The sequence below is a fragment of the Gadus macrocephalus genome, chromosome 21 (genome assembly GCF_031168955.1).
Source record: "Gadus macrocephalus chromosome 21, ASM3116895v1".
NCBI lineage: Eukaryota > Metazoa > Chordata > Actinopteri > Gadiformes > Gadidae > Gadus > Gadus macrocephalus.
In genome coordinates, this window is record NC_082402.1 from 6,953,114 (window position 1) to 6,975,608 (window position 22,495).

General features: G+C 43.3%; 2 protein-coding genes across 3 annotated transcripts in view; both read left to right on the plus strand.

Moving 5' to 3' along the window:
- Nucleotides 1–5,459, plus strand: part of itpkb (inositol-trisphosphate 3-kinase B) — a 24,908-nt gene extending 19,449 nt beyond the window's left edge. Inside the window, 3 exon segments of the mRNA XM_060042002.1 lie at nucleotides 866–967; nucleotides 1,445–1,516; nucleotides 3,177–5,459. Coding sequence (XP_059897985.1) covers nucleotides 866–967; nucleotides 1,445–1,516; nucleotides 3,177–3,389 — 387 coding nt within the window. The 3' untranslated portion in view covers nucleotides 3,390–5,459.
- A 997-nt stretch (nucleotides 5,460–6,456) lies between these two features.
- Nucleotides 6,457–22,322, plus strand: coq8aa (coenzyme Q8A, genome duplicate a). Of its 2 annotated transcripts, XM_060042001.1 has the most exons (18): nucleotides 6,457–6,755; nucleotides 6,906–6,941; nucleotides 9,606–9,705; nucleotides 10,085–10,167; nucleotides 10,284–10,546; nucleotides 10,726–10,924; nucleotides 11,222–11,288; nucleotides 14,865–14,939; nucleotides 15,612–15,737; nucleotides 17,175–17,260; nucleotides 17,961–18,101; nucleotides 18,292–18,373; nucleotides 18,680–18,773; nucleotides 19,413–19,554; nucleotides 20,109–20,216; nucleotides 20,336–20,401; nucleotides 20,777–20,863; nucleotides 21,173–22,322. In XM_060042001.1, the coding sequence occupies exons 3-18, from the start codon at nucleotides 9,609–9,611 to the stop codon at nucleotides 21,467–21,469; spliced, it is 2,013 nt and encodes a 670-aa protein (XP_059897984.1). In that variant the 5' UTR covers nucleotides 6,457–6,755; nucleotides 6,906–6,941; nucleotides 9,606–9,608; the 3' UTR covers nucleotides 21,470–22,322. The 2 variants fall into 2 exon arrangements, with proteins under 2 accessions (XP_059897984.1, XP_059897983.1); XM_060042000.1 differs by having other exon boundaries at nucleotides 6,458–6,941.
- The last annotated feature ends 173 nt before the right edge of the window (nucleotides 22,323–22,495 follow it).

Here is a 22,495-nt window from a genome sequence, read left to right on the forward strand (position 1 = left end):
TGATCAATGATCCATACTAGCTGTGTCGCTAAACAGACCTTAACCCGAACAAACAACATCTTTATTCATGCGTTATTTTCCGATCAAGTTAGGTCAAGTTGGGTCCCTGTGCTCAAGACGGTCCCCTCAGTCGGTGGGTTGGGTGGAACAGTGTCAAAAGTACAAAAGATACAATAGCCACACTATAAGTTGACTAAATGAAAGTGGTCGAAATGTAGAAATAGAGGGTTGTTAATTATGGTATATATATTCTTCTTCTTCTTCTTCTTCTTCTTCTTCTTCTTCTTCTTCTTCTGCTAGTCACAGTCAGGTCAGGATGGAGTGTAAGGGTTTCCCAGTAAAGCTTTGATCTGGGAGCCTCACAAGGCTCTTTCCTGAACAAACGGCTAAAAATCTAAAAATATAATTTCCTCTGCCTCTCGTCTCTTCTCTCCCCCAACAGCTTTCTTTCCTTCTAATATGAATAGATATAATGGCAATGCTCTTTTGGACATTCTGTCAATGGTACAGCACTTCTGCCAAAAAAATACAAATCCCATGAATAATCCATACGTTGTTGTTTGAGAAATGATGCAAATAATATATTAGTCAGTTATATGATCTTAGTGTTCTCAACATCAAACTCTGTTGTTACTTTATTTACTTTTCATGTTGACCTTTGACATAAGTGGGTGGTTATATGAAATACTCGTTAGACTCTTGACAGATTGTACATTTTTTGCATGTTTTCCCCCTCCTCCTCATCCTCGCCTTATCTCCTACTCTTCTTCCCTCCTTTCCTTCCACTCCTCTTCTTCCGCCTCCTCACCTCCTCCTCTCCTGTTCCCTCCTCCTCCTCTTATACTCTTCCTCTCCTCACCTCCAGAAGGAGGATGGGACGGTGAGCCGGGACTTCAAGAAGACCAAGAGACGGGATCAGGTTACTGCGGCCTTTGAAGACTTTGTCAAAGGAAATCACGGAATACTGGTAAGTGTGCGTGTTTGTGTGTGTGTGTGTGTGTGTGTGTGTGTGTGTGTGTGTGTGTATGTGTGTGTGTTTTTGTTCATGTGCTTGTGCTTGCGCGGCTAAGAGTGTGTGTGCGCACATGCATCTGATGCAGCCCTGAGTTTTTTGTTGTTTACAGACAGGGAGAAGGAAAGGAATCTACGTAATACACACACACACACACACACACACACACACACACACACACAGCATGACCTTGTCTCCATTTCCAGGAACAGTTAAGAAAAGGAAGTCCTTGGCATCTCCCGGTGCTGTTTGCAACAGAAACACTTAAACAAAATGACCTGATAAAATGTATGTGTGTGTGTGTGTGTGTGTGTGTGTGTGTGTGTGTGTGTGTGTGTGTGTGTGTGTGTGTGTGTGTGTGTGTGTGTGTGTGTGTGTGTGTGTGTGTGTGTGTGTGTGTGTGTGTGTGTGTGTGTGTTTGTGTGTTTCTAGAACTGTTATATGTCCAGGCTGGAGGAAATCCGCGATACCTTGGAAGACTCTCCCTTTTTCAAGGCTCACGAGGTATGTTGAGACAGAGGTGGTGCGTTGTGCATTCAGTCTGATGCTCCACGTCAACAGTGGGCACCTCCATGATCGTGGTTCTTATCCTACCTATTTCGGTTGAATACGGGGAATGGGTTAACTTAGCAACAGTAAGTGCTACAGTAAGAGCTACAGTAAGTGCCAGCAGTAGTTTAAACTCCTCAAGCACTAGTTTAAACTCGTCCAGCGGTAGTTTATACTCGGCCAGCAGAACTGTAACTCGGCCAGCAGTAGTTTAAACTTGGCCAGCAGTGGTTTAAACTCGGTCAGCAGTAGTTTGAACTCGTCAAGGAGTAGTTTGAACTCTTCCAGCAGTGGAATATAATCTCGGTCAGCGGTAGTTTAAACTCGTCAAGCAGTAGTTTAAACTCGGCCAGCAGTACTTTAACTCGGCCAGCAGTAGTTTAAACTCTTCAAGCAGTATTTCAAATTCATCCAGCAGTAGTTTGAACTGGGCCAGGAGTAGTTTAAACTCAGCTAGCAGTAGTTTCCTGCAGAAAAGCGGCTGTAGAGTTTTCACATCAACACAGTGTAGACTGGCCACTGTAGAAAATTTGAATCCCTGTTTGAAATCCTCATACACTTGCACAAAAGCATTTTCTTCAGTAAAATACGCCCATATTGAAACAGGAAACAAGTGCTTAACTCCGCCCCTTGTAATATAGTTGATCGGCTAGATCCAAGATTAGAGCCTAGCCCTTACCCTTATGTTCATTATCACCACAAGTCATTGTTGCAGTGTTGTCTAGATAGATGTGTGTCTTCAGGAGTTACATTTCAAAACAAAAAGTCAGTTCAGGTTTCAAAACACATGCCATGCGGAAACAATTCGGTCAACTGTTGAAACTATTTGGTTAACTTTAAAGTATATTTGAACAAATGTATCAAATGTGATCAACATGTTCAGCAGATACACATATAGGTGGAATTAAAAACAATACATATCTCAAAACACAACATTTATTTTTGAGTTGGATTGAATTAATGTTGGGCTATTGATACAGAAGATAGAACTTGGAGTGAACTCTTGGAGGGGTATTTGTCGTAAACACACTAACACGTTTGACATTTTAATGGTGGAAATTGCAGAACAATAGCCATGACCACACGCCTACACATACACTTGAGGAAACAAAGTCTGGGCACAAACACACCATACGCACACAAAAATGCAAGCAAACGTGCGCACACACACTGAACTTAATTATAGTAGGTCAGATGCACGTACCAACAAATAACGCCGAAGGAAGTGTGTGGATCAAAACAGGAATTGAGATCCGACCAGCGAAGGACACACACACACACACACACACACACACACACACACACACACACACACACACACACACACACACACACACACACACACACACACACACACACACACACACACACACACACACACACACACATCCTCCAGCACATTCACATCCACTCAAGGCATAGTCTCCCCTTTAGTATATCTATATATATCTGTTTAAAATCTATTTTAAATTGAAAAAGTATTTCTAACCCCCCTTCCGCCTTTCCTCCGGCCTCATTGTGTTCTTGTTTTTCCACCCTTCCATTGCTTCCCTGCGTCTCCCCTCCGTCTCACCCGTCACCCTCTTCCTGTTTGTGTCTCTATCGCTGTCTCCAGGTGATTGGCAGTTCCTTGTTGTTTGTGCATGACAATAAGGGGCGGGCCAAAGTCTGGATGATTGACTTTGGGAAGACCACACCCCTTCCGGAGGGGGAGGAGCTTAACCACAGGGCTCCTTGGGTAGAAGGCAACAGGGAGGACGGCTACCTGATCGGACTTGATTGTTTGCTGGATATCATCAGAACCATGGCCGCCCAGACTCAGCCGTGACGTTTGCCTATTTTTGGCTCAGTTTGACGCACATAATCCACTTCCAGAGATCACTTCTTCTGTCCCTCCCAAAGACTCTCCCTTGTGGGTTTGGTTGACCTCTTCAGCCCGGTGTCACATTGTCCCATGTCTCCTACTCTACAGATAATCATGTCTAACACAGAGCGTTCTAACACGATTACCGCTTAACGCCTCAATCTATTTATTTAATGTTCTGAGTTTTGCCTGTCCAAATGTTGTTCACTGCTCTGCCCCTCAAGCCAACAACAAACTTACCCCTGAGCGTTGCCTCAACCTTCACACACTGTTTAAACCTACAACTTAAACTGACACAAGGAGCCTTGGTCACACATGCTTAACCATATAGACCACTCAGCTGAAAGCGTTTTGATCTCATTGGTTGTTGAGCCCTGCTGTGATTCTGAGTCCGATGATGTCCCCCAACTCCATTACGAATGGCTCAAAATAATAAGGCAAAGTTAGGGATGTGTGTGTGTGTGTGTGTGTGTGTGTGTGTGTGTGTGTGTGTGTGTGTGTGTGTGTGTGTGTGTGTGTGTGTGTGTGTGTGTGTGTGTGTGTGTGTGTGTGTGTGTGTGTGTGTGTGATCTATCCTTGTTTCCATGACGACCACAGAGTTACCTAACTGATTCACACAGCTGTTGTCCAAACATAATTGATTTACCCTCAAAAGCAGGAAACTCATGAAACTTCCTTTGTTTCTTGTTCTTATCCAATACGTTAACTCTTTGACGTTCTCCATTTCAAACTTTTTAATAGCAATAGCTGGAATACAGCTTTTCAGTTTACACATATTTTCAGTTTGCTTATTTCACTAATTCCACCACCTTCCCTCCCAGAGCTAAAGCTGAACAGTTTCCACTCCAGAACTATCGGAGGTGGCTCAATAGCAGCCAATCGTGTCAATGTTTGCCGTTCTTTCATTATGTTTTTGGGAGATTTTGCAATATTTCCGTTCATGTAAATCTGCAAACTAAGGAAGATTAATGTTGATACTGTTTATTCTTTCTAGGGATTCAAAAGCAGGCCTATGTTTTTTTTTTACTTTTGTTCATAAGGATTTGTATAACATTAATTAAGTTAGTTTCATATTTGTAGACCACTCATTGTTGTTAAAAGTGAACAGAGTTACATTTAATTTAAGCTATATGGTGACCTAATGTCATAAAGCCATGTCAGACAACTAACACCTTTTATCTGTTTTAGAGTTTTTTTATTTTTGTTTATATTAGTTTTTTTTCTTTGGTTGGTATTGTTTTTGTTTGTTTCCAGTTAAAAATGAGTACAATTGAAATATAATATTAGACTTATGTCTACTGTTTATTTTATAGAACATTCAATTATTTATAACACTTTACTGTGTTGCAGATTGTATTAGTTTCAGGGATATTGTGACTTGTAGAATTTGTATGTGTACATTTTAAACCCTCTGGTGCCAAGATGTGGTTGATCACTGAATAAGTGAGACAGTAAATGAGTGGAAAGAACTGTGGACATTTCTCATTGAAAATATTGTTCTCTCGTGGATATGACCTTGATAGCCATAGTACTCTAAGTGTCTATATTCAACAACACAGTGGTTGATTTATGTTTAACAAGTAGCTAGATAGGTAGTGGTATACCTACTGAACTATCATGGCCCCCTGTCACAAATCCATGGTGTGACAAAGTGAATAATTATACGTGTATACGATTTGTTTACACTAGAAAATAGTAGTATAGCACTTCACTGTGCTCATTTAAAGATGTTTGCATTGTTGTTTGCAGTGGTAGTAGACAGAAGGCTTGGTGATTGTAGTTTCACTGCAGTTTCTTGAGTGAGTAAGACCAGTATGTACAGTGGGCTATCCACAATGCTCTTAGATGTGAACCTGTTTTATAAAACTGAGGTAAAATATCCCTACTATTTCCCCCTTTGCAACATCATACCAGTTACTATCACAGCATAAATGTGTCTGTTACATCTTCCTCCTCAGATGACAGCATAATATACTATATGTTTTACGGGGAACAAAGAGTGTACAAATAAATAATAAAAACGTTAAAAAATAAGTGTTTAATCCATCTTTCCGTCTTTATTTTAGTTAACATTTCTTGTTTGTTTCATAATGTGTCCAATTCAACAAGCACAGGTGTGTGTGTGTGTGTGTGTGTGTGGTGTGTGTGTGTGTGTGTGTGTGTGTGTGTGTGTGTGTGTGTGTGTGTGTGTGTGTGTGTGTGTGTGTGTGTGTGTGTGTGTGTGTGTGTGTGTGTGTGTGTGTGTGTGTGTGTGTGACCGGAGCAGTCTGTCCAGCCACAGGCAGGATTTATTCTCACTGTGGGTGTATGGAGGTTATTTCACATTCAAATCATACCACACCACAGGTAGTCAGTGCGGGAAGTGGGAAGGATGGAAATGACAATGAGGAGGAAAGGGTAAAAGGTGACCCTGCAATGATTAGATTTTATTGGTCAACTTCCAGCAGATCATAGTTCGAATAAGTGGCTACCATTAAAATACGTAGGTTGGTTGATCTATTTTTATGTTTTAGGCTATGTAGTCCTACCTCAGTAAACTTGTACGCAAAATGTGAAAAATAACATTTTGTAAGACTATGGCGCCCTCTGTTGTCAGACATTAGATAGATTAGTCATGATCATACATTAGTCCCTATTGTTCTTCTGTGGTAAGATTGTATACCATTGGCTTCATAACCTTATGGTAAATTGAAGTCCTTACGGTTGTGCAGGCTTACTTTCCAAAGTAAAAATAATTATAAAAATAACATTGACATTACTATACAAAGAAAACAAAAGTATTACAATTTGCCAGGATTGGATTGGCCTTTTTGAGATATGTGCGTTGAAAGACTATAAATCAATGCATGAAAAAATAATTTTGCTTTAATTATTTCAAATACGATTAAACGCCAGACTGGTTTTTACAAAAACAAAACACATGCTTTGTCATATGATTGACCAATGAGAAGGCCCATCGCAGCCACCACCTCTGTCAACAGACAGCACTCTTGAAAACCGACCAATGGGAATACATTATGGGCGGGGCAGAGCTCTAGGGCTTTAGAGGCGTACAGATATTGAGCTCGGTTACCTTTTTGTTTTATATTATTGTTCCAGATCATCTTCTAGTACCATATATACCATACTTTATTCGTATTAATTGTTCCTAAACATATTCTAAGCACAGTGAGGACTTACAAGACCTGAAAAGATATTGGCGAAACTTTATGTTGACGCGTAAACGACTTTGTTAAAACTCTAGCAGTGTAGGGCTCTTGTGCCTGCAAGAAGTTGGTAAATAACAAGTCGACCTCATGGCACTGCTGCTGGGGAACGCCGTATGAATAGGTGACAGCAACTCAACTCCGCCAGGAAATCAAATAAATAAATGTTCAGAGTCATATTGTAGCAGTGTTCGCCTTGAAATAAACGTAGACGCAATGAACTAAAGAAGGATTTTCTTGGTTTCACTCTCCACCGTTTGACCTATACTTTAAGAAGACAACTATAATAGTCAACACCGGATAACTGCTGGTAGGTAAAATGCGTCTGTGTAATCATGACTAACAGTCATAATGGAATATAATGATTTATTTTCCCTGTCTGAATTGGTTTAAGTCAGTTCCACTTGGTCGACCTCTCCATGCCTGGAGCGACGCGTGCTAGCCGTCAAAGTTGTTATGGCTGCTGACTTAGTTCTGCAGAGTTTGCCACACATATATTTATGTTGCTTTAACGCCTTGTTTATGCACAGACCAGAGTTTTGCCATAGTGGCGTTATGGCCTGAAAAGAGACGTTGTTTGTTTTTTGTAATCACACGTTTTAACAACCTTTAACTGCCTTGTCGCAACACGCCCACTAGGCTTAAGTGTCGTAATTGTCTTACTTATAGTAGGCTATGTGAATATATATGACCAACTTCAATAAGAATTTACAATATTTCAGTGTTATGATACACGAACACAATGAGATGGGGGGAAAAGTTAAATTAAAACATTACAGAAGGCTCTGACCTCCACCACCCTCATATTTAATCAAGCTAAGAAGTTTAGCTTGTGCCTGCATACACGGCCTACCACATACATGCATGCATATAGATTATTACAAAAGGACGATATGCCTCTTAGTTCTATAAGGATCACAACACAACAGCTGAGGCTTAGGTGTGTGTGTGTGTGTGTGTGTGTGTGTGTGTGTGTGTGTGTGTGTGTGTGTGTGTGTGTGTGTGTGTGTGTGTGTGTGTGTGTGTGTGTGTGTGTGTGTGTGTGTGTGTGTGTGTGTGTGTAACTGACCCAAGCGAAGGCCCGCAAATCCTCGATGCTGCTGATCCACCCCCCCCCCCCCCCTCCTTTGTCCTCTCTCTGTCTGACTTTTAAAGGTCACAACAATTCAATTTTTTCTGTAGGTGTATGTCTCCTTGTTACTCTCTATATGTTTATTTTGCGATCTGCTGCTTCTCGCCTGTCTCTTAAAACCTTATCGACTGTCTGTTGTCATCGCATTCACCCCCTGCTCTTCTCCATACAGGTTTACTTTTTCGACATGTTCTGTCCCGTCATGTCTTGCCTAACGCCCATTTAACTTTTAGTTCCTTAGTTTGTTATGCAGCTATGTTTTTTTTTTCATTTCCTCCATTTTGTTAAACGCATATTTACGTGCATATCTTTACATATAGTCATTTATATATTGGATAGTTAGTCCCACTAATCATCAACTTTTAATAGCAGTAATTCATTCTGTTGATTTACCCCAATTATTCACAACCTTTATTGCTCCATTTGATTATTTATTATTACATTTGTTAAATAATGAATAGCATTTAATTATGTTTGAGTAGCCATTGTCTTTGGCTTTGCGGTGCATCAGACGTTGCCATCTTGGAAAGAGTTTGGCACTCGAGCAGGCCAGCCCACTTGCTGTGCTTGTGCTCAAACAGTGGTTCAACTCTTTCGATAGGCGCATATCACACAATGGCTCAGGGCTCAGGCCAGCTCGTTCCAGGCACTTAGCAGGCGGGCAAGTGGAAACACACACACAGACACAGACACACACAGTTGATCTTTTTAAGTTTGCATCCAGATCAGACCAAAAAAACACATTTCCCTGTTATAATTCCCCTGACAAATATGCAACAAAGCATCTGTTGTTCACTATTGCAGTAAGATAACTCTGTAGATGTTTGACACTAAGTTATGATTAGGAAGTAACTTTGATGTGTTTTTATATCTGCAATAACAATACAATACATGCATGGGTACTAGCTTTTATGCTTTCGTGGGACTAGTTAGAATACGACTGATCTAGGGTAGGCTTGTAGTTTTTTGCTCCATCTGTAAACAAAGGTGTTGTCAAACCCACGATCCCATAGCAGCCGAAGATGACTGCTCCCCCTTCACGATGGGACTTGGATTGCACATACAGTATAAACACAAACAAAAAAAAGTACACATGCACAGGCACGCATCATGGCACACGTTGTACATCTATCTTCAGAGGGATTGAATACATAATTACTACTAATAGTTCAAATAAGAGCCATCAAATATCAAATGTTTAAATGTGCCTTGCCCTCATGCTGACAATAGTTTGTTGCCAAAACATCTCTGTCCTTCATCCATGTGTAGCTGTCAGCTATCCACCTTCTCTGTTTTGGTTGGTCTAGCTGATGAGAGAGGCTGGCCCTCCTTCATTTATAAATGTAAACCCTCACCTAGATTCTCGACCTCTTAGCTCTCTGTTCTTGTAAACAATATCTTGTTAGCTCTCTCTCCTCTGATAACAAGGTTTTATTTTAACAATGTCATGACTAATAACAAGCGTATTATCTTATTTCTCTCTGTCTCTCTGTCTGTCTCTGTCTCTGTCTCTGTCTCTGTCTCTGTCTCTGTCTCTCTCTGTCTCTGTCTCTGTCTCTGTCTCTCTCTCTCTCTCTCTCTCTCTCTCTCTCTCTCTCTCTCTCTCTCTCTCTCTCTCTCTCTCTCTCTCTCTCTCTCTCTCTCTCTCTCTCTCTCTCTCTCTCTCTCTCTCTCTCTCTCTCTCTCTCTCTGACTTTGTGTGTGGGTGTGTCTCTCTGTGGGTCTTTGTGTGCCACCTTCTCTCTATATCTACATCCTTTTCTCTCTCTGTCGCTCTCACTCTCAAATCCTCAATTTGTGTGTGTGTGTGTGTGTTTGTGTGTCTCTCCCTCTATTCTCAAGTGTATGATGGCGGGGGACATGGGACTGCTAATGCGAGGCCTGGCCAAGTTGAGCCAGGCCGTCATAGAGACTCAGGGTACTACCCTGCGCAGTGGACCAGGTAGGCTGCCCCCCCCCCCCCCCTGCTCTGAGTTTGATAAGATCCCTGCTGCCAGTTATTTGTTTGTCTCGCTCTATCTCGAGCTTGCGCCATGCTCGGCTAGTTGCCCTTCATCAGTTTTGGTGCAGCTTTAGTTTTTATCATGAATGTACTCCTAGGCTTGTTTGGAGTCCACATGTTGTCTGTCTTTGTTGTTTCATATTACGTTTTGTTAATATTAATACATTTGACAAAACGAATGAACGATAAATGAATGACTTGTCACTTTCAAAACTGATCATGCAACCATGTGCTGTATCTTACATATATCATTTGACGAGTGTGAGAAAGGTTGGAGAATTCCTAGACTCACACACACACACACACACGTGTGTCCCAGGTGCGGCTGGAGTAGAGGCCGCGGCCCAAAACCTTCAAGCGACCGCTGAGCAAGGCATCGCAGCTGCCATGATGAAGATGCAGGTTTTGACTTAAAACTCACATGCTCCATACGCACGGCATACATGGTTATAGTTGTAAGGTGACTAAATGTTACAACCTGCATAGCAACCTGCGACATTGGTCTGTGCTCCATCCAGGAGTTTTCTGGCCAGCAGCAAACATCATCAACATCATCCTCCTTCGACTCGGAGGTGGACTTCCCCCCCGCCGGAGACGGCGCGGAGAGCTACGAGTTCGGACAGGGAGAGGAGGACTTCAAGTTTGGCAATGGAGCGGCCGATGCCGGCGGTCAGGGTACAGCTGCCAGCGCTGGCCACGCCAAGGGGAAGCTGTTCGAAGGATATCAAGACCCCAGCAAGCAGTTCACCGGACAGACCCGGTCATACCGCCGGGAACCCAGGTACCACGACCCCAAAGGAGCCCACTTGTATCTGCTTTCGGAGGAAATGTTGTAAATGTTGTAAAAAAAAAAATATATATATATTATGTAAGGGCAACCTATTTTATATCTAACCCTGCATTCTGAAAATACCATTATTTTATCGTTAAACATGATAGCCATGTTTCAATTCCCGGCAGGCACATCCTTGGACACCCCACGTTCTACCATCAGGATCTAAACAGGCAGCTATACCGTCTAGACCTGGCAAGTGTGAAGTTTGTGGGGCAGTCCAGGGGCTACCATCAGGACCCTACCACGGTGGGGGGGCTGACCGCAGAGGACCTGGAGAAAGCCAGGCAGAGCAAAAGAGCTGAGATGAAACCACACAAACAAATGGTAATCATGCTCACGCACACGTACATGCAATCACACAAGTGGGCAAAATAATGCGTTACTCGGCATATACAAGCAAACCAACAGAAGGAGGTTTCGTTGTATTCCAGGAGCTTTACAAAGAATGAATAGTAAATTTAAAAGGAACCTCAAATAGACTGTTGAGTTATAAGATGACTTGTTTTTTTAGTTCGTTCTTGTATTTAGAACTGAATGCGCCACAATCCCAGACTCCTGTGAAGCCACTGCTTTAACCTCTGTTAAAGACGGCATGTTCATGTTCTATCTCTTGGTCTGAAGTTGAGCGAGCGCGCCAGGGAGCGCAAAGTTCCAGTGACGAGACTCAGCAGACTGGCCAACTTTGGAGGTAACGTTCCTCCTGTCTTCATCTCTCTCTCTCTGTCCGCGGTCAGTTATTCTTGCATGTGCACGTGTATTTAAAGGTTGATGGTATGTGTGGCCAAATAAGATTATTTATATTTATAGTACGGAGGGGTAGTTTCTCTCAGTGGGTCTTTGACAGTGTAGCACTGGTGGCTAACAGCCAGCTCTTCAACTCACAGCTATAGTAGTGGTACCCCGGCATTCAGTTCTGAATTCAATCTTGTCTATTACTGTCTGGTCCTCTTAAGTTACATATTACGCTCTAACAAAATGTGGAAACTCAGGATTTAGTTCCTCTCTTGGAGATGACTAAACCACCATGGCTGAACATCAGGAATGCATGGTTGCCACTTTTCATTTAATGTGAAGTAGAATTGCATTAAACCGAGCACTTTTACTTCAACATTACGTTCATGGTAGTAGGACGGTTTCTCATGTAGTGGGTATCCACTGTACTGAATCAGTCAGTGAACCTCATGTCATATGAGGACAGCCATCATGTTTCTTTTGCATGTTACATGACACAGCAGACAGACATGCATGGCCCCTGTCATGTTGTTTACGTTGGAGGTGCAAACATGTGTCCACACCTCGGGACCAGACCACAACGGGATGTGGATATAGATGTCAGGGTATGACCTGTTGACTTCAGGGTTGTTAAACTGTAATGTGACCCTTTCGTGTGTGTCTCATACATACTATAGCCCACCATTTAGTCTGTTTGCTCTGACGGTCCATGTAATGTTATCCAAACCCTGAAGTTATTTGGTCAGGCTCTACAAAATCCAAAATCAGTAGGCTCTTCATACGGACACTTTTTTTTAAACGTTTTCAAAAGTTCTGGTCCACCCTTAGCTCCAGAGAAGGGTAGGAGGGAAAACCAATAGACTAATCTAGAGAGAGAGAGAGAGAGAGAGAGAGAGAGAGAGAGAGAGAGAGAGAGAGAGAGATTTCCCTTCCTAACCTTAAATTCTCTGTCCCTGTGTATGTCTGCATGCCGTAAACTGATCGATTTGTGTGCTATAATCCTCTGTTTGACCCCAAGGCCTGCCTCTTGTTCATACTGCACTTATAAAGACCCACCAACAGTCCCATGTCTCCCTGCTCTATCTACCTTTACACAATGTAGCACGGTCAAGCTGATATACATACAATACACCGAATATCTTACCGAGCCGTTTTTTGATAAACCATGATGCAATGGTTGATTTATTAAAGAATCAGATATGGCCTTGCCTATGCACGTCAGAAAGAATGTAATAAAAAAAAAAGATAAGTCTTTAGGTTTTTGGTATTATTTATGTCTTGGAATTGTGAGCGTCTTGTTGAGGAATCAGTGGCTTGCATTGACATGCCGACATACCGCCACGCTTTATTAACTGTTGTGGAAGGTTTGAATACTTTGAAATGGCAGCAACACATGGCTACCCCTGCCGGCTGATGGATGAGTTAACAGGTGGAGGTGACCGTAACGAGAACTGAATCGCTAATATACTTTAAAACTAGGCTTTAATTTACGACCATGTTGCAATTCTTAATATGCCGTTGTTGGTCTTTGGCCAAAAAGCCTTGAAAGCTTGAACAGCTTTAGTGTCATGCTCGAGAGCAGCTCAGCGAGGCCAACGAACAGGGAGGAGTTGACCCCGGACGGGTGGGTGTTGACAGTTTTAGAGACCTGAAGGTGGCTGGCTGGCAAGAAAGGGTTGGACAGGAGAGTGTGGGATGTTGACTACGCTACACTCATGTCCTTCATTGTCCTTCACACAGTGGACACAAGTGTGTGTGCTTTATTAAGACCCATGTTTGTCCTGTGCTGTTATAGTGTCGAGTTGTCCTGGAATACAAAGTGACTATTTGCGGCGTCTAATCATTATTTAAGCATTTCCAAAAAGGGGGCAGCAACACAGGATTAAAAATAGAACCACAGAGTCGGCACCTTGTTGTTCCGAGTTGGATTGACCAAAGTTAGCCGGTGGAACGAGGAGTTTCGCCTGGGAACCCCGCCAGAAGTCCTCCTGTCTTATTAGCTGTTTGTAGGTTAACACAGGGTCAACGGTGCACTGACTGAAATGGGTGGGACGAGGGAAACAAGTTGGGTCAGCAGTAAAAGCGCTAGTCGCAATACCAGCACTAGTCATGGGAGTGGGTCTCACTATATCTAACCGTTGGTAGCGACAAAGTCAGGAAGTTCCAAACACTATCACTTGTGTTGTGACACCGATTTGTTGCACAAAAGACTCCCCCATTCTCTCAGTATCACGCAACATTTGTATATGACATTTCCCCACACACAACAGTATATTGCAAGGAGACAATTAAAAGTATGTGGTTGTGCCTCTAGCTCAACCACATACTGTTAAACATGGAGATAATTATTCTTACAGCAACACCCTGTCCTATTGTGGCACATAACAGGAAGCTCTCTCCCCTCTGGCAGCTCCCCTGCCTTGTGTTAAATATAAGACCGATGATTAGCACATTGGCAACACCTGCCACTGACTCACCTGTCTGCTAATTGGCTCCCGAGAACCGCACCCCTCTCCAATCGCTCCCCTCCAGACAGAGCCCAACCAGACGCACCCCCACACTCTACAACCATCCCGTTCAAATACTCAGATACAACGTGACTGTTGACGATAAGCACTCTTAATCAGTCCTGCTTTAAATAAAACCTGTAGCAGGCTTCCCTAGACCTAGAACCATATACAAATAGCCAATCAAGGCAGTCAGTCCCATACGCGTGGCCGAGAGCCTACTTGTTTTATAATTGCAACAAAAATGCAAAGTGACTTCACAGCGCCACAGCTTTGCATTGCTCTGTCTGACTGATGTCATCCTGTTCCACCAACCGCAGCTCATCTCTTTTCATCCTTAGCTTTGTAGCTAGGTTAATATATTTCTAAGAATAGGCCGAAGATAACTTGTGAGTGGCAGTTACGTTATCGTTTTCAAAGGATTGATAAGCCGGTTTATTGGTTGTTTGGGTGTACCATGCCGGCCATCCCTTCTGCTAGTGATCCCTAAACATGACCAAAGTCCCCTTTCAACAGAGGAGGGGAAACAGCATTATCACCTCAGCCTTGCTGTTGTATGTTTTCACATCTTAACGATGCACAGACTTCATCCAAAAGTGTTTTCTATTTTATGCTAAAGATTGAAACGTGAGATCAGGTCATCAAAAGCTCAGCAATAATAAGGCATGTACACACGATAGCCCAAGTAAAAGATACAAAACGGCATGTTCCATGTCAACTAAAAAGATGATTTCCCGAAACCAAGTTTGACCTAACAGTGCTATGTACGCTGTGTGCAGTTTGTGATTCAGAACCATTGATCACTCTCTAATGTGATTATCTAGAGTGCTTTACTTGTTCTTGGTTTTGGTATATTAAGTGGCCTGCGGGGTTCAGTGTACGATGACGTGGGTGTGCAGAACCATTGCATGTGCAAATGAGAACCCAGCGTAGGATGTCCCTCATTTGGTGCGGTGGTGACGCGACGTGAAGGTTTCTTTTTGCCCAGGCCAGGCCGTGAGCGTCTGTTTATGTCCACCACGCAGGTCTGGCTGTGGGGCTCGGCTTTGGAGCGTTGGCAGAAGTCGCCAAGAAGACCATGAGATCAAGTGATGGAGCAGGTAATGCACAAGCATCGGTACTCACTCACTCACTCACTCACTCAAGCACAGAAGTCACAAGGTAGATTGCGATAAATGCATATTAAACCATAATAAATCATCTGTGGAGGTAATGTCAACCCACAACCAATTAATCCCAAAATACAAATAAACATGAACTGTTCTTATGTCCCTTATATGAAATCGAACCAGCAACCTATAAGGACCTGGACCTCAAACCTTAACCTGCTCGTTGGCTCACACACACACTCTCGCTGCAAGCTGCTTTAGAGGCTGGCTAATCCCCGCACTGGGCTAATCTGCTAATCAGTAAACAAGTTTGATTGACGTGTGTGTGTGTGTGTGTGTGTGTGTGTGTGTGTGTGTGTGTGTGTGTGTGTGTGTGTGTGTGTGTGTGTGTGTGTGTGTGTGTGTGTGTGTGTGTGTGTGTGTGTGTGTCCACCTAGACATTAACATACGTACATGCACACAAACGCGTAGACGCGCACGCACATCCTCAACACTTAAAACATTTTATAATTATACTTTTAATTCTGATAAAGGTTATATTTGAGCATATAAAAAATATGTTTTTTTGGAGTGTGTTGAACAGTTCCACTGAGAACAGGGTTCCACCCAGGGAGGTTCTGGTTGGTTCTACCCCCCATGTCTGGTTGTTGTTCCCCCCGGCAGGCGATAAGAAGGCGGTGCTGGACTCCAGCCCCTTCCTGTCCGAGGCCAACGCAGAACGCATCGTTCGGACGCTGTGTAAGGTGAGAGGAGCGGCGCTGAAACTAGGACAGATGCTCAGCATTCAAGGTGAGATAACACACACATACACACACACACATACACACACACACACACACACACACACACACACACACACACACACACACACACACACACACACACACACACACACACACACACACACACACACACACACACACACACACACACACACACACACACACACACACACACACACACACACACACACTGGTGTGCACACACAAACGCGCAGGCACAACGTACGCACATGCATTCATACTTGCATGCCTGCACACAGAGACACTCAATCCCCCAAAACATATCGACATATCCACAAGTGTATCAAGGTTAAGCTTGATTTGGGTTTGCAAATTTGTGCATGCACCCAATTAGACAGACCGACAGATAGATCCAGCATTATGCTTAGGTGAAGCCCAAGGACGCTGAGGGAGGGAGAGCGAGGTGGGGGACTGACTGAGATGGAATGTAGGAAATGCTGAACGTAGGGTGTGAGAGAAATGAGAGCATGACAGAGAAGGCTGGGAAGGGATGGCATGATGGAACGAGGGACAGAGAGAGAGGGCGAGAGACAGAAGGGGAACTTTGTTGACCTACAGAGGATAGCTCACTCTTTCTGCTTGTCACCTCGCTCTCTTTCCCACTCTGTTTAACCTTGTTGACTGCTTTGGATCATGCCAAAAGTAAAGCTTTTACTGTCCATTCTTGACTAGTTTAATTATTGAATATGCAGACATACACACAAAGCACACACATATACTAATATATATACACACACACACACACACACACACACACACACACACACACACACACACACACACACACACACACACACACACACACACACACACACACACACACACACACACACACACACACCGCTCACTTGCATAGAGCAGTTTGCTGCTGCCACTGAGTGTGCAAAATGTGTAAACAGTTATATATATAGATTTGTGATTGTATGTAGCTCTAACCTTGACAGATTGATCTCCTTATGATGTTCATTTTATAATACGTCAATGAATGGGATCACATGGTAATTATTAATAAATTAATGAATAGTTCAGTTATAGTGATTAGGTAAGGGGTAATGGACAGTGAGTAGTTGATTATTGCAAAATAAAGTCAGACAGTGTGATGATGTGAATTGATTGTTTATTTCACAATTAATAGCCGCTTTACATTATCCAGCTTTTAACGCTATTGAAGACTTCTTGTCCTGTCCTCTGGCGAAAAACATCATTGCTATTGTTAACATCATATCAAATGCTGTTGCGGGGTATTATTATACACAAGTGCCCTTATATTTTTAAACTGGCCTTCATCAAGCCATTCTTGGTTGTTGCGGTATCTAAGTGTCTGCTAAGTGTTCTATCTAAAGTGTTCGGCAGCTGAGTCATGGTGCTGATCTCTGAGGTGCTCCAAAGAAGGTAAAAGCAGGTGGTTGTGTTTGTGTTTCAGACGATGCGTTCATCAACCCCCAGCTGGCCAAGATATTCGAGCGAGTGAGACAGAGCGCTGACTTCATGCCCATGAAGCAAATGATGGTACAAAATCGCCATGTCTCCCTCTCTCTCTGTTTCTGTCTCCCTGACTATGTCTCTATCTCTGTCTCTGCCCTTGTCTCTCTGTCTCTGTCTCTGTCTGTCTCTCTCTGTGTCTTTGACGCACTCTCTCTGTCTCTGTCTCTCTCTGGCTCTCTGTCCTTGAGTCTCTCTCTGTCTCGCGCTCTCTGTCTGTCTCTCTTCTTCTTCTTTTAGAGCCCAACACGTCAGTGATTTCGCTCTGCTTTGTTGGTGTTCCCAAAAGAAAGTATTTCTCTTCAGTCTCTGCCTTTGTTCTTCCCAACCTGTTTTCCATGCCAATGAATATATGGCTGATCTCACCAGACTTTCTGTTTGCTCTGCCTTATCTATTCCTCTGATTGACGACCCGACTGAACTGAAACCCTCTCTTAAACATCTCATCAGCCTCAGGGAAAATCCCTTTGAATAGTCAGCCTCCTTACCCTTTGGAAATCCCTTTGAATAGTCAGCCTCCTTACCCTTTGGAAATCCCTTTGAATAGTCAGCCTCCTTACCCTTTGGAAAAAGAAGCCACAGACTCTCCATGTCAGCGAGGGATACATTTGTGGGGTGTAAACTCGGTGTACAACAATCACAAACGTGGAAATTGAATTTAATGTAATCTTAACACTGTGTGTGTGTGTGTGTGTGTGTGTGTGTGTGTGTGTGTGCGCGCGTGTAGAAAGCGCTCAACAGTGACCTGGGGCCCAACTGGAGGGACAAGCTGGAGTCGTTTGAAGAGAGGCCCTTCGCGGCGGCCTCCATCGGTCAGGTTCACCTGGCCAAGATGAAGGACGGCCGGGAGGTGGCCATGAAGATACAGGTGTGTGTGTGTGTGTGTGTGTGTGTGTGTGTGTGTGTGTGTGTGTGTGTGTGTGTGTGTGTGTGTGTGTGTGCGTGTGTGCGTTCCTTAATTTTGAGAGCATTACAATGTGCTTCCACAACCATGTGTACTCATGCTTGAAGTTGGAATGCTGACCTGTGTGCTTGTGATTGTGCGCGTGCTGCTCCAGTACCCCGGCGTGGCTCAGAGTATCAACAGCGATGTCAACAACCTCATGACGGTACTGAGCATGAGCAACGCCTTGCCCGAAGGTACAGGCACAGACTCGCACCGGCTCAAACCTCTGACTTCTCCATATTCTCTTCTCCAAATCTCATCACGTATTTATTTTATAGAATTTCACAGTGTTTTCATCTCTTCCTCTCTTCCCCCATCAGCTTAAGATCTTCCATTATGTTTAACTTCATGGCTACGGGTTGATGAGATCAAAGCTAAACAATTTCACCATTGACTTTTTTTTTGTCGCACCAAGTCACAAAAAGAGACGTTATTTGAAAACCGTGAGCCCAGTTTGTAGATTGTGAAAGTCTACTCTCTCCCTCCCGCTCTCTACCCAGGTCTGTTTCCAGAGCATCTGATCGATGTGATGAGAAGAGAGCTGGCTCTGGAATGTGATTACATTAGGGAAGCCCAGTGCTCCCTGAAGTTCAAGTGAGCCTGCACAGAATCAACACGGGGCCCAAACAGAACAGCCCTCGTGCATACTTCACACAACCAGCGTCACGGTGTTTTGAATGTGCAGCTTGAGAGCTCGGAGGTCCCATTTTCCCATGCATCTGAAAACCAAACATTATCTGTTTTATATTTTTGAATGCTGCACCCTAACAGATTCTGTTTGCTCTGGGAAACGCACCACACACGCACGCACGCGCATGTAACACTGACCTTTTAATCTTACAGCTAAAAATATATAAATGTAGTGGCTTTTTAACTTAAATAGGCTTTTTACCTATGATACCACCAGGTGTGATGTTGATTGGCTTACAAGCCATTTCACAATCCACCCTCTAGTGAGACCCCACATGGGAGTGTCCACCCAGACATTGATGGATGGTTCAGCCTACCAGTTGGTTCAGTCTACCGGGAAGGCTGGCAGCTTGATCTATCATACATCTGGGTGTGTGCACACGCCCATGTGTGACGTCACTAGAGGGTAGATCGTGAATCGACTTGGAACGGCCGATCCACATCACACCTGGTGGTGGAAGAGGGGGAGCCTTTCACAGCGTTTTAACTGTCCAACCGGAGGGGAACCTGTTTCATATGGGCTGCTTCTCTTTTGTTCCACAGGGAGCTGCTCAAAGACCAGCCATTCTTCTACGTGCCGGAGGTGATCGCGGAGCTGAGCGGCAGACACGTTCTGACCACAGAGCTGGTGGCCGGCTTTCCCCTGGACCAGGCCGAGGGCCTCAGCATGGAGATAAAGGAAGAGGTGAAGCCCTAGGGAGGAGGGGTGGAAGACAATGATATCATAATATGATAATACCCATTTTCTTTTTTCTTTTGTGGATGAGTGCTCTTCTTTTTTTTTTTTTACCTGAAGTGGACGTTATATTAGTTTCATCTATAATCTTGATTTTACGAAAATATGCGTGAATTTCAGGAAAGATGTCCACTTTTTTCGCCCCTGGGAAGGTTGTAGGCTTGACAAACAACCTCTAACTTCTAGGTTTTTATCTCACTCGTTCCACAGAAAGAGTCAGCGGATAGCTTACTTGTGCTGGCTGTGTGACTATTGACAATAAGGGTACAGGGCTCATGAGTTTGTAAGGGTATGTTTGTTGACGAAACACAGAAAACGGCTCGAGAAATATTCAACTCAAGTCCACATGAATGACATCCTTTGGTTGTCGACATCATTAATATTAACGTGTCACCAAATTAGAAATAGAAAACATTGTAATAATTGTCTTGACTAAGTTAACAAAATTTACAAAAATGACTTCATCAAAACATCATCTTGATTTATCTCTACTCTGGTTTCAGATCTGTAAGAACATCTTGATCCTGTGTCTGAGGGAACTGTTTGAATTCAGATTTATGCAGACCGACCCAAACTGGTCCAACTTCTTCTACGACCCGACCACACACACGGTGAGTGTGTCTCTGGTCACCACACTCTCAGACGTCCTTAAGATGTCTTTGTAGTCTCCTCATCTTGTTGTTGGTCTGTATTTAGTTGAATGTGTGTTTTTCTTTAACCCTGCCGCTAGGTGTCGCTGTTGGACTTTGGAGCCACCCGAGGATTTGACCAGAGCTTCACTGACTTATACATAGAAGTAAGACTTTAGTCTGCCTTTTGTATTCCTACATTTATAACCATGTTATAGTGGACATCTTTCCCCTTAAAAGACACCAATGAAACAAATCAAAATATAGCATATTTTCATAAAACATATATAACCATGTTATATATGTATAACATATTATACATTTTTATAACCATTTTATAAATGTCTCTTCTACTAGTCTAGAACAATGTTAGGGTTATGCAATGAAATTCATTATATCTTCATTAGACAGATAAGTCACTTGATCTGTGATGGTGCTATTTGATTCTGTTTCTAATCCTTCGCCTTGACAACTAAACTTTGAACTTGAACCTGAATTTGTAATGAATGTGAAATATTTCTTTCTTTCTTTATTAACCTCAGGTCATTCGTTCGGCTGCCGAGGGAAACCGGGAGGGCGTCCTTCAGAAATCGATTGAGATGAAGTTCCTTACTGGATACGAATCCAAGGTGTCATTTCAGAACCTTAATTACTTTTCGTTCTCATTCTCTCATCCAATATGCCTCTTTTTGGGTGGTCTTTCAACATCTCTTTTACAAGAGATAAAAGTGTTTATCTCTTGTAGCTGTTATAGTTACATTACATGTGAATCAGTCTTCTGTAACAATTCGTTTTTTATATTTTTTTAATTAACTTATTTCTTGTAATCTGTGTTGGGACATCCTGAACTCCCATCTGTGATTAAATCTCTCTCTCGCGCCCTCTCGCTCTCGCTCTCTCTCTGCCTCTCTCTCTCTCTCTCTGCCTCGCCCGCCCAGTCAATGATCAACGCCCACGTGGACGCCGTGATGATCCTGGGCGAGGCGTTCGCGTCCGTCGAGCCCTTCGACTTCGGCGCTCAGTCGACCACGGAGCGCATCCACAACCTCATCCCCGTCATGCTGAAGCAGCGGCTGACCCCGCCCCCGGAGGAAACCTATTCGCTGCACCGCAAGATGGGCGGGTCCTTCCTCATCTGCTCCCGCCTCGGCGCCAAGCTCAGCTGCAACGACATGTTCCAGGAGAGCTACCGGAAGTACTGGGAGGGACGCACGCGGCCGTCCTCCAAGAACTGAAGCCCTTCTCGCCGCCTCCCCGCCCCCCCCCCCCCCCCCCTTTTTGGAGTTTGGTTTTTGTTTTATGGATTTTTCTTGACGGACAGGTGCAGGGGCCAATCGGTGCGCTCCCATGATAAGGGTTCGGGAAGGGTGGGAGAGTGGGTGAAAGGGCGTCATTGGGATGTTTTGTTTTTGTTTTGTTTTGTTTGTCATGACGATGATATAGCACAGCTTATTGTTTAGCGAGGAGCATTTACTGTATGATCTACATTAAGGCATCGATCACTTGTGTCTCTGGGTTTGCATTGCTCAGGAGCAAATCTGTATGGAAAACATTTGACCACACTCGCACTGTATTGTAGGAGACGCATCGGCCAACGTTCATATCCTAGAGCAAATCAGGTTTAACGCTTTTAAGAAATGTTAAATTATGCACAGATGATTATTGGGGCTTTTTTCAGAGAACTTTTATTAAGCTTTTCTTGGATTGTATTCTTCTATTATTAATTTTGGAAACCAGCCATTTAATAACATGTTCAGTGAGCATTTTGACATGGATATCAGTGTTTTGTGCAACAGAATGGTTTCAAGATCTGGATTTGTGGAGCACAGCGGCCTATGGGATGCTGCTGAAGGAGTAGCATATCTGCTTGGCTGGAGAAAATGATAGTTTATTTTGGTAGGCTATTTATTTATTTTTTTGCCTGCCTTGCCCCTTTTGTAGAAGTATACATTAGAATGCTGTTGAGAACAAATAATGATTTTCATATTAAATACATGAAATATTTATATTAAATAGATCAGTCCACGCAATATGACCAATAATAAGTGGTCATATTCAGGTCATGAATATGAACTAAATCAAAGCATGTCAGAGATCATGTGAAAAAGGAAAATCTAAGATCAATTTGTGTATTCCGTTTCAAACAAGTGGAGAGTAATATACCTTCTTGAGAGAGACATTCAATAAAGAAAGGGACGAATGAGACGGACGGATGGGGAAATGGCGGCCATCTTCCTCCGTGTATGGAGGCTACTACGAGA